The 18,747-nt window shown below is 38.8% G+C and overlaps 1 protein-coding gene across 1 annotated transcript; it reads left to right on the forward strand.

Moving 5' to 3' along the window:
• Positions 1–1,444: 1,444 nt before the first annotated feature.
• sult5a1 (sulfotransferase family 5A, member 1) lies at positions 1,445–5,333 on the forward strand. Its single transcript, XM_030415007.1, has 6 exons — positions 1,445–1,779; positions 1,987–2,198; positions 2,943–3,069; positions 3,184–3,281; positions 3,773–3,953; positions 4,891–5,333. Exons 1-6 carry the CDS (start codon positions 1,641–1,643, stop codon positions 5,055–5,057), a joined length of 924 nt encoding a protein of 307 aa, XP_030270867.1. The 5' UTR covers positions 1,445–1,640; the 3' UTR covers positions 5,058–5,333.
• The last annotated feature ends 13,414 nt before the right edge of the window (positions 5,334–18,747 follow it).

Raw genomic sequence — 18,747 nt, forward strand, 5'->3', positions numbered from 1 at the left:
CGTATCAGGGTCAGAGAGGGGTGGATGAAGTGCTGCACCCATCATGCCTAGTGCCTGCTGTACAAGCCTGTAGGGGCAGTGCTATGATCTGGGGTTGCTGCAGTTGGTCAGGTTCAGCATTTTTATGTGCCCAAGAATGAGGTCAGCTGACTACCTGTATATAATGAATGACCAGGTTATTCCATCAATGGATTTTTTCTTCTCTGATGGCACGGGCATATTCCAAGATGACAATGCCAGGATTCATCAGGCTCAAATTGTGAAAGAGTGGTTCAAGGAGCCTGAGACAACGTTTTCACACATGGATTGGCCACCACAGAGTCCAGACCTTAACCCCATTGAGAGTCTTTGGGATGTGCTGGAGAAGGCTTTGCACAGTGTGCGACTCCCCCATCATCAATACAAGATTTTGGTGAAAACTTAATGCAACGCTGGACGGAATTAAATCTTGCGACATTGCAGAAGCTTATCGAAACAATGCCACAGCGAATGCGTGCCTTAATCAAGGCTAAAGGCGGACCAATGAAATATAAGAGTGTGTGACCTTTTTTTTCTGGTGGCGGCTTTTTTTTTGGGCAGTGTATATACACTGTGGACTTATATCAGGAAATCTATCAAAAGTTATTAATTTATCTATTTGCACTTCTAAGTTTCACCATTTATTTTCCCTTCAACTAACCACACAGTGTTTTAATTGGTTTTGAATACCAACTATTTACAGTAACGGTACGTATTACAGTACAATAAAACGCATTTTCGTAACTGTGGAATATAATCCTAATGTATCTTCCTAAACAGTCATTCAAGGGTTAACACATACCTCGCATTTTCTTTAACCATAACTGACATAAAATCTGGCGACACTCCCATTCACCGCCTTCTAAAGTCTGGAAAACAATGCTCACTGTGAAATGATGTAGCCTTTTGACCAAAGACCAAAAGGAATTACAACTCCTCAAATTATAGACATCTCTGTGCCGTTTGTGTAGTGTGAGCCCAGGTTCTTTCAAGAGCTGTTCAAGCACCACCACCCATACAGTAATTCTGATTAATGGGACACGTACAAACAAAATGTCAAACAGATCGCACAGCACAATAGAAACAAACACTACACAGTTAATCAATTATATTTTTTCTTTTTCGTTTAGACAGATCATTGTTTCTTGATAAATATATTGTTTATTCCTGCTTTGTTCACTAAGTCGTGTTAACAGCTGTTCGAAGTTCAGAATCACCTTTTCATAAAGGCTCTTTTAAAATAAGACAAACACATAAAACAGTACAATTCAGACACCAAATGTATGATTGACATTTGAAAGAATTAAATGATTTAAAATGTATTTCAGCTCAGTGTTACAGGCTAAGGAAGAACATTGTTGCAGGTTGCTCATCAGTATGCAAGAAACACCCACTGAGTGACTCACAGACTTTTTTTTTTTTTCCCCAAGTAAAGCCATCGTGTTGTTTACTCAAAGGGACAAAAAAAGGAGGCATGAAGGGACAGAGTAGAGAGACAGAGAGGCAAATCACAAAGAAAAAAAAAGAAATCACAGGGAGGTAAACAGGAAAAGAAAAGTGGTACAGCTATAAAAGACGGAAAGACAGACACCAGCAGGTACTTACAGATATCACGGTTGGATATGTCCAGGATGGATGTCATGGAAGTGTTTAATGGTATCCTGTTTCCTGGACATCTGCACACCCAGGATTCCTTGGAAATTGCTCTAAAATTTCCATTTCAGGACACGGATATCCTCATAGCCTCCTATCCAAAGTCAGGTAAGATGAGAACACGAGCGGATCAGGATTCTCCAGTAAGTCAAAGCGCGATGAAACTTCAGAGATAACGCCTCATTCTATTTTAGTATGTGATACTTCTACGCTGGCATTTTCTTCAACATTTCTTTTATGATTTTGCTGTTTGTATGAACGGACTTGATTAAAAAAAGTTGATGTCATGGATGTTTCACTCAATTCTCTCAACAGGCACCACGTGGATGCAGGAAATGGTGACCCTCATATCCAACAGAGGAGACCCACACTTGTCTCAAACCGTCCCAAACTGGGCTCGAGCTCCTTGGCTGGAGCAACATTACTTTGCTGCGGTGCTGGAGGCTTCGTCCATTACACCTCGAGTCATCACCACACACCTGCCTCATCACCTGCTGGGCCTGACCCTCCAGAGCTCCAAAGCCAAGGTCATATATATATAAGTTTAGGCAACTGTTCAGACCACAGTCTAAGTTCTATGTAAAGATCGAACAAATAAATTGTCCAGGTCAATATACAGGCTGCGATTAGTTAGAGGTGTTCTGAAATCGAAAAGGGCTCCATGTCACAAATTGTAGTCATTTAGATGTATTAATCACTTTTTTAATGGCCTTATGAGAGCAGATTGTAACATGAAGTGAAAAATGAGACCTTGCACCACCTTTTTGACTTCACGCACATTCTCGAGTGTTTCATCTCAGTGCCTCTCTGCTCCGCTTACAGAGAGCAACAGTAGCTAATAGTTTAGAAAAAGAATCCACTGACGTACACTCCACCACCAAGCAGACTACATTTGATGTACTATGAATTGGGACAAGCTTAATCTTTTTCTGACTTACTAAACAATGTGGTAGTACGGGTGTTAGCACAAAGCATAAGAAACAGTGTCACCATTACATTCTTTGTTCACCAGAACGAGCATATGTTGATTTTTCAGCTGTAAAACATCCTGTTCTGTATGTGTCTTGGTGGAAATACACAATTCATACAATTGTCTAGAGAAGGGTTTGGGTCTAGAACACTGCGTGTGGTGATAATTAAAGTTAATGGAAGCATTATCTAGTGCACAGACTCTGTGGGGCCAATATATTGTTATCACAAATCGTCAAACCCCCAAATCTCAATAGCTCAGTACAAACACTCCCTCACTGTTGCTCTGTGTCCTCTCACAGGTCATCTATGTGAGCAGAAACCCCAAAGATGTGTTGGTGTCCTTTTATCACTTCCACAAAATGGCCAACTTCCTCCCTGAGCCCGGCACATTTCCAGAGTTTTTAAATCGATTCCTGGAGGGCACATGTGAGTTGACGTCAAGAAAAAAAGATACATTTATTTTTCAATGTCTTGTAACGATAGCTGACTTCATGCAACTTGATGAGATGTACAATATCTTGTCACATTTATTTGTTCCAGTGTCTTACGGATCCTGGTTTGACCACGTTAAGGAATGGACCAGTCAGACAGCGACGATGAGCAATCTGCTTCACATCACCTATGAAGAGATGTCGCTGGTAAAGAAGAATTGATCCATGATTCTCATAGATTATTTTCATAGTCAATATGTCTTTTTAATGTAAAAAAAACCTCAAGGTCAAATCTCGACATTTAAGAACCAGCAGATGTTTACTTGAAACATTTTTAAATTTTTACTGGAAAAGTGACTGAGCTGATTCATCGATTATCAAAATAGTTGGCAAATCATTTTCGTTCAATCAATGTATCTTCGATCAAATAAGTGTTGCAGCTCGATCTGTTAGTAGAGTTTTATTCATGGTGTAAACTGTTTACATTGCAGTAATTTGCTCAAACTGAGCTTACCTTCAAAACGTAACCTCAAATCTTACATCAGATTAAATTAATATTTATTTAGCATTTTAAAAAAGCTGTTTCGCACCACTCACATGCAACAGTCACTTCACTGTTGCGATCCAAATTTCATTTCACTGACTACATCTTTATAGAAATTATATTAATATCACCATTGTCTTCGTCCTGCTATCAGGACCCACATGGCACCATAAAGAGGGTGAGCTCTTTCCTACAATGTCCGCTGATGGATGACGAGGTCAACAACTGTGTGAAACACTGCAGCTTCAGCAGCATGAAAGACAACAAGATGGTCAACTACACCCAGATCGCTGAAGAAATAATGGACCACAGCAAAGGCTCCTTCATGAGAAAAGGTGGGGTTCTGGTTGATTATACGCAGATAACTCAATCTTGATGATTGATGGTTTGCCTATGTCTCACAATATGTTGTTCAAATATTTTAAAACAATCATAGTCACCAAAACTGGGACCTGCTATCAATCCCAAAAAAATAATTGAAAGGTCTAGACTGGTTCCCAGCCTGGGGGTCAGGACCACACAAGGGGTCCCAAGATGAATCTGAAGGGTCACAAAAAATATGTCAAATTTTCTAGTCCTAATTTTGCTTTAATCTTTCCAGGCTTCCAAAATGCCTCAAAATGAAACAATCAGTGACCAGAAAAAAGTCTTTGAAGTAAATATTGTTGTATTTAAGGGGTCACTAAAAGAAAAATATTGGGAACGCTTTGTTTAATGCACAATATTACAAAGTAATTGACAAGTAATTATTGCTTTCTGAACCTGTCCGAGGCATTAATAAATTAAAGGAATAGTTTGACATATTGGAATACAAGCCTACTTTAGATAGCTATATTGCAAATCAGCTACAGTCAGCAGCTGTTTAGCTTAGCTTAGAATAAGGACTGGAACCAGGGGTGAACAGCTAGCCAGGCTCTGTCCAATCGTAACACTAACAACCTACCTGCAGCTTAAAAACATGTAAGTGTTTAGACAAATTCTGTTGCCTTTAGAAAAATCCAGGCTAGTTGTATTTATCATACAAAGGTGAGAGAGCTGTATCAGTCTTCTCATACCTCTCAGCAGGAATGTGAATACGCATATTTCCAAAAATGTTCCTTAAAAAGGGTTTGTTCACAAATTAGTCAACATGTCCATATTGAAAATCATGATCAGTTGAGAAGAAGAAAAATGTCTTTTTGAACTTTAATCATTCAGAATACCCTTATTTGACATTTAATCAACGATAAGAATAATTTTTTATTTACTACTTGTTCCCTTCCTTCAATTCAGGTAAGATTGGAGACTGGAAAAACATGTTCACAGAGGAGCAGAATCAATATTTCAGAAGTGTCTTCAAGTCCAAGATGCAGAACTGCATTTTAGAGTTTGTGTGGGATGAGCAGGATAAAGAGGAGACAGATAATGAACAAATCCCACTGAAGAACAAAGAACCATGAACAAAGCTATGTATCGCATCTCATGAGATGGATCACAGGTGGATGGTTTTCTCCAAGTTGTAGTTTAGATACCAGCTGTGTAAAACCTACAAACATGCAGTGAAATTATGTAAAACTTTAATCAAATGTTCCAGGAAACACTTTGAGACATGCAACAGTCACACACTCCAATGCCTCTTATGTCTGTCTCTGTCTGGCTTTCATTAATGTGTCTGTGCATGATGTATTCAATGTTTTGATGCGATATACATGTGAATAAAATCTGGATCAACTAAATTGTCTGTCAGTTGACCATGACCGATGTAAACGATTTGCTGTTTGGTACAGAACGAGTGGCGCTAGAGATTGCTTACGTGCAGCACAAGGAAATAAAATAAATTGACAGTCACGCATGCAGCACAACAACGAGCAGAGGGCGAAGGACAGGTCAAAGGCTTTCATACAAAGCTACTCGTCCAGAGGGCTGAGCCGTCCTTGTACGTCCTGTCACTTCACACACCCAAAGAAAGGTGTTTTTACCCTGCAGTTTCCATGAACTGAACCGCTTTAGTCGAATCCTATTGTGTGGGTTCAAGTGCGAACATATGATACAGAGTGTGCAGAACACATTGCACTCTGTGACAGCAAGAACCCATCTAGACCCTCAGAGGCGTACAGCTGACATCTAATTGAGGAATTCTGATTTAACTCATATCCCACAATAAAGACAGTGTGAAAATGGTCAAGTGTTCCAAAATCTAGTAAATATTTTATTAGCAGAGGTTAAAACTTTTGGATCTCCATGCTAAATAGGATAGCATGGATGTGTGCATATTATTTTTGCATTGTTGTTTGAATTCAATCTGGATTTAAAATGCCTAATGAACCAAATTCATGTCCACTAAACATGTTGACGTTAAAGTAACAGCTTGTAATTTTAGTAAACGCATGTTTGTTTTCTTGCCGAGATTTAGATAAGCGGATCAATCCCCCAATCATGGAGATGGTTGACTTAATTTAGCGTAAAGACTCTAAACAATGGGGAAAAAGCTAGCCTGGATCTGTCCAAAAGTCAGAATCATAATCAGAATTACTTTATTAGTCCCGCAAACGGCAAAGTTTGTGCGTCACAGAAGCCAAAGGACAGTTCAAAATGACAATAAACAATAATAATAGTAAAAAACAAACAATATAATGAAGGTAACAAATACAAATAGACTCGTATATACATAATAATTACAAATATAAACAGTGTAATTATAAATAGAAAATTGTTATTGCTAAATAATAAATTCGAAAATAAAAATTGCCCAGTTAGTGCAAACCAAAATGAAAAAATTGGGTTATGTATAAAGTTTTTATTGTACAGTGCACAAGTGAGGTCCATTCAGGTCCTCCGCCTACTATCTCTTGACTGAGAGCAGTGACGTCCTGAAGTCTCCTGTTCAACTGACAAGTTCACAACAAAAGCAAGGCAAGCTGCCAGTTTCCCAAGATGTGCCAAAGATACACATGTGATTAAAGGTACAGTACCAGAAAAGGGCAATAATGACAGGATCAATGCCCAAATTGAACTCACATATTATAAAAACCCTGATTCTGGGTACAGACAATCCTTACAATTACTGATGAGATTCAGGCCAGGGTGTTTCTGTTGAGCAACACATTGTCAGATCATATTGATGAGAGACAAACCCACTGGAAGAGTGTCTGGAAAAATAAATCCTTTTTTATCCTGTTGCACAAATACAGTGTGGAGAGATGCTATGTTGCAAACTCTTACCATACTATAATCTTAAGAAAATTAAGAAAATATTTTGTGTCAACAAAACTGAATTAAAACTTGTTGAATTTCTTCCTGAAATGTCGAGGGTTGCTCTCAAGGTTCTTAACATGTATTCGAATGTCAGTATTATATTTCTGACAACAAGGCTTCAGTTGTTTAGATGTGTGTCATAACCTTTTATCTCCTAATAGACGAGGCGTTTCAGCCATGTGCAGATCATTTGAATAATCAAGTTTAAGCAGCAGAAGCAGCAGCAGCAGCAGCAGCAGCTCTAGTCTCTGTTTGTTCGGTGCCTTCTATAAACAGCCATCAAGCTTATTTTGGATGTTAGGGCTGTGTGTGTGAATATTTCATTTGTGTATGCATGGATCTGTGTATTTACTTATGTGTACTGACGTGTGTGTTTGTACGTGTGTGTGTGTGTGTGCGAGTGTATTTGAATAGTGATCCGGCCTAATTTGAAAGAAATGACATTCAAACTTGAGCTTGCGAAACCTTGGAGATGATTGACTAGCGTCTTTTCAGAACATGGTGTGAGAGCCTGTTTTATGAATGAATCATTATTCCAGCCTGAGGATTTAGTTTGAGGCCGGCCGGAGGTGCACGTCTGTAAAGTGGATTCAGCTGTTCAGGAAGCCCACTGGAGGACGAGCTGAATGACGGGAGGGTGAAGAACACAGGGCTCTCTGCATTTGTGAATAGTACAGAACAGTCAAATTAATTTGAGGCATATTTTCTACTCTGTGATCTTTTTATAAAAGTGGTTTGTCTCTTTCTCTTCTTTCACCTTCTGTCAGTAATCTGTTAGATTATTGTTAAATGTGCACTGAATATTCAAGCTGACAAGGGCTCCAATGTGCTGTTGTATCAGCTGCTACTAACGCCCATGTGTGGTCACACACACACACACACACACTTGATTGTAGCCTTCACCATCTCCACACACACTCACACATCTCAGCCATGTGAGAAGCCTCTTCACACCTCTCTATATATCTGGCTTCAGACTCTGCTGAGGGGAAGGAGGTTGAAGGGTAAAAGTGGCGTCAGTGTTGATGGCCTCGGATCACGAGGGGTTCAAACGAAACCACGCGCTTTTTTAAAATTTGGGAATGTATTTTTCAAGTTGTTATGAATTTTTATTTGTGTTGTCGGCCTGTTTTGCATGGTAGAGTTTTAGCAACATTCTCAGACAAAATCATTGAATCATCACAGCAAAACAACCATATCCACCGGTTAGTATTATGTGCATTCTTTATCAATATGACCCACATGTGTTTTCTATTCTGGCTAATGTTCTGCGCAGGTTGAAAATAAAACTTAAACCAATAAACCATTAAATAAAAGTAATTAAATAAGGGCAGGTAAACATACTGCAGCTCCAATATCCACTTATTTGACACTATCTGAAGTAGTGCAATTTCCAACAACAGACTTAAATGTAAACACATTCTGAACTTAATTAAGACCATGAATTATTTGAAAAAAATACACACAAACTAGGCTCTTTTGTTCATGGAGATCTTTTCAGACGACAATGTTAGTAGATAACAGCTCTGTAGCTACAATCATCTCTATTTCAATACCAGTCATCATATAGTCACTGCAGGTAAATTATCACAGAGTTGTCACATATTTGATGACACAAATAGGAAAATACCTGGCGGTTTGTAAAGTCTATAAAAACAACATGATGCACATGACTACATTAACCACTAGGTGGCCTTGTTTCACCAGCATGCATCTCTGTGTGGAGGCCTCTGGGAAGAAGGTTTCTTCACCTGCCTGGATGCATCAATCTATAGGCCTTAGATAGGTCTTAAAGGTGGACCAATTTTACACATAAAGGTCAGTTTAGTAATCATGAAGAATGTAACTTAGCCTGTGCTGTGGCTCTCGAGTCTAGGAAAATTACTCAACAACATTTGGGTAATATTGGCTACAGGAAGAATAGGACTACAGGTTTTTGAGAGAAAGGTACTCAAATCAAGGTATTCTGGTCTCTTTGGCACCCGTTTCAACCATGTTAATCTTGTTTGTCTCTAGCCGCTCCCACAACTAAATGTAGGTTTAATCATTATTTGTCTTTTTAGGACAGTTTAATAACATTGCCTCTAAAGAATCACCAATAAGAGACAGGAGTCCTAGCCAGTATTGGAATGACAATGTAGAAGGTGCAGTCAACCTTTGACTTTGTTGACCCTGCAGTAGACTCGTGGACAGTAGACTCCATCTGAAACTGATAACTCTTCAGTTAAAAGTGTGAAAAAGCGGCTCTGTCAATGCTGCATCAGTCTTCTTGTTGTTATTGTTAAATGAGGAGGAGGAGGGCTGCATTTCTACGGAGTTGTTGTTGAAAGCGTGCTGACCTTTTTACGTTGCTGTGGTGTGTCAACACGACAACCCATGAAAAAATTTTGCTGCAGAGGGTTGTAGGCACTCTAAACTTCTCACTAGTACATTTATTCATGAGAGCAGAATTGCCGTGACAGCACAGAAATTATTATTCAACCAGAGCAGCTATACGACAGGATATTATGTTAACAGTTGACGTTTCTCCAAACCCAAGTACCAAAAATGGAATATCACGTTAACATTATTGATAATCAGCCACCTTTCACATCAGGAGGTGGAAGGGTGTGATGGTGGCATTACTACATGCCAATAAGACTGACAGCAGTTTGAGTCACACCATTGGACATTTGGAAGGAGACCTGGAGACATTCCCAGACGTTTTTGTGGCGACTGAAACAGGTATTTTAACCATGATGTTTTCCTCACCCTAACCAAGTGTTTTTTGTGCCAAAAAAATATCAGAACTGGAAATCTGATAAACATTTGAATCACATTAACGCTGACCAGTAACAACAACTGTTGTTCCTCCCTAATAACAGACCAGTAATGAGACCAGGAGATCTGGAAGGAAGTCATGGCAGGTGGTTGTTCCCCACAATGGAGAAGGTGTGACAGTGGCATTTGCATGGCATTTATTCTCCATCGGCTCCATCACCCTTCCCCATTGTGACAGAACCTTGGAGGGCACCTAACAGCGATGAGTGGGTTCATCTCAACATCACACAAACACACAGATTAAGATGCACAAGTATCAGAGAGGAACATGCAGTGCAGATGGGACTGACTGTATGCCTGTAAAATGAAGAGTTAGGAGAAAGAGACCTTGAGTTTCAATAATGTGAATGAGAATGTTTGAACAACCTGATGTGGTTTTGTTCACACCTGAGTTGCAAAACTTTTTTTCCTGTATATCCAGACTTTATTTTTTCACTCTTTCAAATGGACACACCTAACCTTGAATTGCTTGTACTTGTTCTCCCGTGCCTCTGTCATAAAACACAGGACAATTCATGTTGCCATAGCAGCACAGAGCATCCATTTTGGAGGTGTTGACTAAACTGCAATCCACACAATGAGACTGTTTTGTAGATGAGCTGGAGAAAAACCCCTTTAGGTTTATCGCAGGACTTACAAGCAAACAAATACAGACTTGAATGAGAACTATCACGACTCCTCAATATACATTATTGCTTATTCTATCAGGGAATTAAATCAAAACTACATGTATTATAAACAGTGATATTGTACTACGTTAATTGTTTAAATTATGTGAACTATCGCAGCTGTCAGTGGGTTGATCAGTTAAATCATGCCAAAACAGAAAACAGTTAACAAGAAGGCGATGGTTAAACCCTTTTTTCTTAAAGCAGCAAGAGGGAACTTTCATTTCATTGATTCTGTCGGCCCCTGTGGACTAAAGTGGTATAAACACCTCCACCTCATTTATAAAGATTTTGATCCGGCCAGAATTTGCATTAGATTTGGGAGTGGCATGAAAGAAAGATGTAAGTGTATTTTACACACCTTTTCTTAAAGATTTTTTCTGGCATAGACACCTTTATTAAGCAGTAGACAGATAGGAAATATGGGAGAGAGAGGGGGATGTGACATGCAGCAAAGGACCTTCAGCCAGAATCGAACCAGGGTCAACTGCGTATGTGGCATGCGCTCTAACCACTCAACCACCTGCGCGCCGCCTCACCTTTTCTTTTTTAAACAGATGTTTGCAGGATGCATTGCTACGAGGAATTGTATCCATTTGTGGCTGCATAAGACTAATAACTGTTGATATGACGATGGTGAAACAAAGTGAACCTTGTTTTAGTGCCACCACCACCATCAAAATCCAACCTGATGACAGGTATTAAGAGAAACTATACTAAACATATAGAAAAAGCCAATCTTCTCTCTGATGGTGTCCTTTGCTTATGAAGCTCACATAGTGGCGTCAGTGTTATGTTGAGACTGATTGATAACCAGATAAACATGATAATATAAGTTGTTTTTCATTGGCTTTGTGTCCTCAGCTTTTAAACCCGCCATTATCAAGCTGCTGCTAGAAAGGCCCTAATATCAATAAGCAAATTCTGAACAACTATAGAAACATTTCCAACCTTTCTTTTATGACAAAATTGCTTGAAAGGGCTGTCGCTGACCAGCCTCCTGCTTACTACTACTGCCTATCCAACAACAATCTTTTTGATACATTTCAATCTGACTCTTATTCAACGGAAACTTCCTTGACCTAGGTGGTCAATGATCTAATTAATGTTGACTCTGACAGTGTTGTGCCTGAACGCGTTCAATGAGCGATCATTCATGAACTCGTTCATATTTTGGGCGAACGTGAACTGAACGTACTGTATTTCTGCCTGATGAACGTTATTGTGAATGCGTTCATTCTGGCGTTTAAGACAGTGCCAGATTTCCACCAAGCCTTCCAGGCGAAAACCGGCTAAAACACATCGTGAACAGGTAGCGAAAAAACACCCAGTCTGGCTGTTGTGTATTAAAAGTACGCTGGACGAGAGTTTTGTGCACGCAACTCGCTTTACTTTCGGTCAAAACGAAACTTAACTAGTTCAGACAGAAACAGCTGCATACCAAACATGCAGTGAGGCATTACCAAACGAACATAGATTAATTCGTCCAGGACGGACATAACACTGGCAATACCAGCCACCACAGAGTCGCACCGCCGCATGCGTCATCAACATGTGAAGCATGGAGGCAAAAACAAATGAAGGCAGCAGCACTACCTCAGACTGTGCCTCCACCATTAATACGCCATCTATGATTAATGATGATAAGTATGATTACTTAAAACTATTTTATGAAAAGGTCAGTCATGATCCAAGTGGGAAAAATCTGACCTTTTTGTGTAAACTTTGCCCGCCGGGTTTCAAGAAGCAACTCCATACATCAACAACGTCAACAGCGAACCTGAAACGGCACATTGTACTAAAGCACCCGGCTAGCCTTTCAAGGTCTGTGCGAGTGAATGAAAAATCAAAAGACACGGCAACAGCGAGCCAAAACAGATGCTCTACCACCCAAATCACATTAACCGTGTACAGTAGCGGCTCCGTTGTCTTCATTTCCCAGCCGCAGCTGGACAACCTTCTTTGCAGTATATTGTGGGAGAGCTGCAGTTTCAGTGTTAAAACTGATAGAATTGCTGTCTGTGGTTCTAAATGGGCAGTGGCAATAATTTAGAAAAATAATAGCTCGCAGCAACATATTGAAAAAAAAAAGAACTATGAACTAGTTCATTTTTGGAACTGTGAACTTGGTTCAAAATTTTTAATTATGAACTATGAACTGAACTAGTTCATTTTAACATTTGTGAACTGAACTTTGAACTAGTTCATGTAAAAAGTGAACTTTCCCAACACTGGACTCTGACTCATTGCTGCTTCTTTACTTGGGTGTACCACAGCATACATACATCTAAGCTGCCTGGACAGGCATATTACTATCAGGGTATGGTGCTGTCATGGTTTCATTCATATTTAACAAGGGCCCCCATGTGTGTTACATTAATACAGCCTCTTTCAAACGTGGATATTTTACTAGGTTTATCTATTTTTTATTTTATTTTTTTTCGGTTAATTTTGCTTTTGAAAGCTAGACACACATTAACTGCCAACCAACCAGTTAATTTAAAAATACAAGAGACGCTTTCCTTTAAGTCCGGTGCTCAATCAAATCAATGAGCTTCTGATTGAGGAGCACAGTAGTCCTGCATAGTTAGACTTATATCCCTCTACGACTGGTCTAAAAAACAGCTTAAACTTGCTAAGAAAAGTCTTTTTTGTGCAATGGGAATGTGTAAACTTACCTGGGTCAAGTGACCCTGCAGTAGACAAGGGTTTTTAATCACCTCGGCTTGGCCTTGATATAAACATTCCTCATGATAGTGATGGCTTATTCATGGTTAAACTTGTTCTGCCAGCAGTTGCTAACACTGTCCTTTTATAAATAGTTCAGCATTTTGTTTGTTTGTTTGTTTGTTTGCCATTGTTCAAATGACCTTTTGTTGGGTCTAACCATTCTGGCATCAGACTTTACAACTGGCTGCAAAGTCATAACAACAACATACAGTTGTATATGGACTCCTCTCATTACCAAAATAAGCATGACCACGTCTGAAGGCGACAGCTGACGAGGTGAACGTGAACACAATACTCTTAGGAGTACAAAAGGATACGAGGGCCATTTCAACTTCCTTTATCGTCACACTATGAACTCAGAAACATCATGCGCTAAAATTGTGAGCTATGTCTGTTCTGACGCTTAATTCTTCTGTCTGTGTCCTGATAATATCTGATTAAATATTTGAAGGGTAGTATCGTTCATGACCAAACAGGCAGCATGAATAGAGCTTATCTATGACCAACTAAAACTCAGTAAATCCTGTTTTGGCTAGCAGTGGAAAATGTCTCTTCAGGTGATACAGTTCACCATATTTGCTGTATTACTGCTTTGTGAAAGGCATGGTGTGTGTGTGTGTGGTATGTACAGTAAATATAAAGGCGAGTGATTAAGCTCAGAAAGCTTCAGTTTCCTGGTTACCCATCAGGACAGAGCAGCTGAGTACACAACATGCTTGCATCAGCGGACTGGCAGAGAAAATACCATTAATTTGTATTATTTCTACCACAAAGCCTTGAATCTACAGACGGTCCTTATCAGCAGTACATTCGCCTGAACGCAGCAATTAACGTGAGACACAGTCAACAGTACCTGTACATGTTGGGATAGAGCTACAACTAATGATTGTGTTCATCATCAATTAATCTGCTGATTATTTTCATGATTAATAATTTTATAATAGGTGCCTAAGCAGCTCAGTTGGTAGTGCGGGCATCCCATGTACAGAGGCCACATTTTCACTACAGCGGCTCAGGGCTCAAGTCAGTCTGTGGCCCTTTGCTGCAGGTCATCCTCCTCTCTCTCTTATCCCATTGCCTGTCAACTCTCAGTGCTGTCCTATCAATAAAGCCATCACAAGGCCTAAAAAAACACTTAAAGAAAAAAATGGTCTATTAAATGTGAAAAATGCTCACCACAATTTCTAAGAGCCCAAAATGATTCTCCTGTCCAACCAACACTCCAACATCAAAATACTTTTATTAAGTTCATAAATAACACAGAAAAGCTAAATCAATCTTTACAGTTAAGAAGCTGAAATCACTACATTCTGAATAATGTATTATCAAATAATCGTTGCAGCTATGCAGCTTTTTACATAGCAAGAATTGTTTTTTGTGTAATCCTGCCGACACACCAACCAACAGAAGACATGGGTGAAAACATGACCTCCTTGGCAGACTTAATTATAAAAAAATGAGGTATGCATGGCAGTATTTTTCAAAGTATGATGCAAAAGAACCTCTATAGTTGAGATGTTTAGCAACTGGACAATTTTACTACAAAACATGCAAAAGGAATTTTCTAAACAAATTGTGAGATGGACAGGTTGTTGTGACATGCTTACTTTTGCAGATAAGATCATGTCAAAATCAATTGGTTGATACGAGTTATATCTTTACCACTTAAAGAGAAACTCCAACAACTTTACACATTAAAGTGTCTTGATAGGTTTTGGGGAATATAACTGCATTTGGTAAAAAGTAGTATAAATCCTTTTGTGGTTTCAGCAGAAGATGTGTATAATCTGGTAAAACACTTCTAGTGATGTCACTCAGTGACTAAGCTGCATTACGGGTAAAGTAGTTGCCAGGTTTTTGAAAATCAACTGATTTAGCATTATAAACCTGTAACATCGTTGGACTCATTATGGCCAGTAGAAAACAAATTATTAAAATCTATACAGCAGAACGAGAGACATTTCTCTTTCCAAGCGTTCCTCTTCCTTTTTAAATCCTGGTGCCTACATAACCCACAATGCAGTTTTATCTAGAGCCACAAAAGACTGTAAATGACTTGTTTCACATATGTAGCAGTTCTCCCAAAAAGAACTGGTAGAGCTCCCCTTTAATCAGACACAAACTTTGAAAAGGTTATTAGAAATGATGTATTAGATTCAATGACATTCATTACTTTTCATGTAATTTATTTAGTGCAGTGAGATATAAACCTCTGAGGCCTATACTTTTCTAATCATTAGGGCTGACTGTGAACCACAAAGAGAACTCCTCATATTGTTTGTGTCGAGGTTTTAGAACGAACACATACAGACTTTTCATAAAAACAGATTTAACCGTCTGCACATACAACTTATTAACAATATTCATCATCCATGGTAATTCTGCTTTAAAGTGCCATAAGAGACTGTTTGTGACCTCAGTGCTCTGGAGGAGTGATGGAGCTGGAGAGAGCACACTCTGAGACTGGTAGAGAGTAATATCCCTTGACAGGGATATTAATATTTTAGAAGCTATAAAGGAGAACCTCCTGCACCCTGCTGCAGACCTGCTAAAATCTACCTCTCACTCACTTTCAGAGCTCCATTTTGGAAATCCAGAAAAAATGTAATTTAAAGATTCTTTATAGAGTTGACAAAGCAGCTAAAGATATCGTTTGTGTTCAAACCTTTCATTTTGCTGCTAACACGATATCACTCACAGTAATCCAAGACACACTCATGTATACTGGCAAAAGATGGACTGATGTACAGGCTGCTCCTCTTGGTACATTTGCATGTGAAAAACATATCACATATCACATGGCCATTTAGGTACACTGGCTATGCGCATGCCGTTGTGAACAGGAAAAAGATTGTATGGGTGAGGTTTGTTGGTTAGTTGCGGAAACTATTCGGAACTATTTATACTTTTACCTCATTTTAGTTTTATTTCCTTTCACAGGACAGAAAAGAAATGTGACAGACTCCTCCTGGATTATGCTTTTCTTTATTGTTGTCAGTAGCCATTATTGTTTTTCTTTTCTCTCACTATATTATCACTGTCCTTTTGTGTCTTTCTTAAGATAGAAAATATTACATCCATTCTTTCAATGCACAGTATTATCATATTTATCAATGATGCTACACTGATACAACTCCATTAAGAAGAGACTTTACATGTCATTGTCATTTGTGCCGTTGTTGACCAAAAAACAGAGTCTCTGAATATCTTCACCCTGGAGTTTGACTAGTCTATTACTGTGACATAAAACGCTTTTTATGTGTGTACGAAAGGCCAGAATACATAGAAAGGGCTACGTTTGAAGAAATATTCATGATGTGGGGACAGGACCTGAGACTCCAATGAGTAAAAAAACAGTCATACATCCTACCTGTCCTTTAAAGTCTACTGAAAATGCTACTGATAACAATCTATTTATAGATATTTTTTTGCAATATAAGCAACAATTTTAGTGGGAACATTCATTTTTGCATTTTTATTTTGACTGAAAAGAAAATTTAAAATTATTAGATTTTTTTTCTGGGGTCTGAAGCAAACAAGTATGTTCCTCTCATTTATAATAGTTTATTGTGTCACATTTGAACTTTGAAAATGAAATTGTGCAGCTCCTTGGCCATAATGCAATTTTGGTATTTCGATGAAATGTGTTCCTCCCATCATACATAATGTTTCATCACTTGTTTATTTAGAGCAGGTGCCCAAACCTTTTTCCTTTGAGGGCCAAAGGCAAACAAGTATTATGGTTTATTGTATTGTTAAGATATAAAATAGTACTATGATCCCAAGTTTCCTTCATTAAAGTTTCACTCTACTAGTAATGTTTAGATGCTAAACAAATCATGAATAATTACGGATCCTACATATTTAAAGAGCATAAACAGCATCAAAAATATCTATATCTTTGTATCTTTAATTTTTAGAGCCCCACTCTGGGCAATCCCGATTTAGAGTTTTAGATTTAGATTTAGACCCCAACCATCACAACTTAAACAAGGCAACTTTTAATGTAATACCTACGTAAGTTTAATCAGGACTATTTTTTAGCCAATTTCAAGTCAGACACTACAGATTGTAACACTGATGATTACAGAGCTATAAAATAATCAATGTGGAAATATATGATGATAGTTCTCTTTTATATGTTATCACAACATATTCGGCTTGGTTGTTACGTTGCTTCCAAACAACCATTATTTCTAGCAGGATCGCCAGTCAATGTGATGATCATGGAAAGTGTGGTCAGAGACATTATCCTTATGTCCTGCAGGGAACAGGGAGATTTTTTCTTTGTTGAAGCTGTTTGTTGGATCTTAAGCTATTATGAGCAGATTAAATAAATGATTTAAATAATTGATATAATAGTAATGAAGAATATCAGCCTGTTACGACCCAGCTCTATAGGGGAAAAGGAAGTAACATAAAACCAGGTGTAATTGGTAATTTAAGTTTTTTTTTTTATGGACGCGGGATTGTCAAAAAAACACAACCAATAAACGAAGGACAGAGGGCCTGCAGGTGCTGTTAAAGCAAAGAAACAAATATAACCAAAAGAGGACTCACAAAACTGAGCTACTGTTTTTAAACAAACTGAAAAAAAACCTCTCTGTCTACTTCCAGACTACTACAAACCAAAAACAGTCAAAACAGCACCCCTCTTCCCAGTGGGTCTAACAAAGAAAAACTACATGTGTGTGCGATCAGTACTCTAAAGAGTGTCTAAACCTGGCCCAGTCCACAGACAATTGACAAGTGTCTCAATCACAGAATTCAAATGTACAAATCTCGAGAGACACAGTGGCATGCTGCTCAATGGTAATCACAGCTGCCCCAACTGCCATGCTGGCCAGAAATTTATAGCCACTTCCGCGATTTGCTCCGCCCAGATTGGTGCGTCGTCCAGGTGCCGGTCCAATCAGATTCCCTCAGGTCAAGAAGGAAGAGGAGCACCCACGTCCTATAACACCACTGAGAGACAGGCAAACACACACACACACACAAAAAGGGGAGGCAGAGCTCGGCGACGGCCGTAACACAGCCTCTATATTCCTGCCCCCTCATCCAAAGCGTGTATGTCCTCACATCCCACTTCAAAGGAGACCCAGAGGAATCCACTTTGCACTCAGATTTTTTCCTTCCCTCTTATCTTTCCCTTTATATTGTATTGGCTGGACAGGCATCTGTCATCATCCCACTTTTCTGGTGTGGAGAAAAGCATTTGTTGTTTGTTGAGGCAATTCACGATTTGTGGCATCTGCAAGACGAAAAATACATTTAAAGTCCTGCTGCTATTGGCCTGGAAAAACACAAAAAAATTCTGTGGGCAACACTCGAAAACAACAAAGTCTGATTTGTGTCATTCACTTTTTTATTCTGCTGTCAACTTTTGCTTTCACGCTGATGATTTAACATAATAAAATTTCAATCTTTGAACCTTTGATGCTCTCAAGTTCTCTTTTCAAAGTGAATAACACATGTGGGCACAGCAGTTTACTTTAAAGAAATCAATGGTGCACTCAAAATTGACATTGAAATAATGACTCTTCCTTTTCTTATCTAATGCCTCTGGTGTGCGTATCTGCTCAGTAAAAAAAAGGGTGGTTTAAAATAAATGGTCAAGATTTGGTTAGGATCAAATTACTTTGCGTCATAGAAGATTGGTTTAGAATAAAATACTGTA

Source organism: Sparus aurata, chromosome 4 (assembly GCF_900880675.1).
Source record: "Sparus aurata chromosome 4, fSpaAur1.1, whole genome shotgun sequence".
Taxonomy (NCBI): Eukaryota; Metazoa; Chordata; class Actinopteri; order Spariformes; family Sparidae; genus Sparus; species Sparus aurata.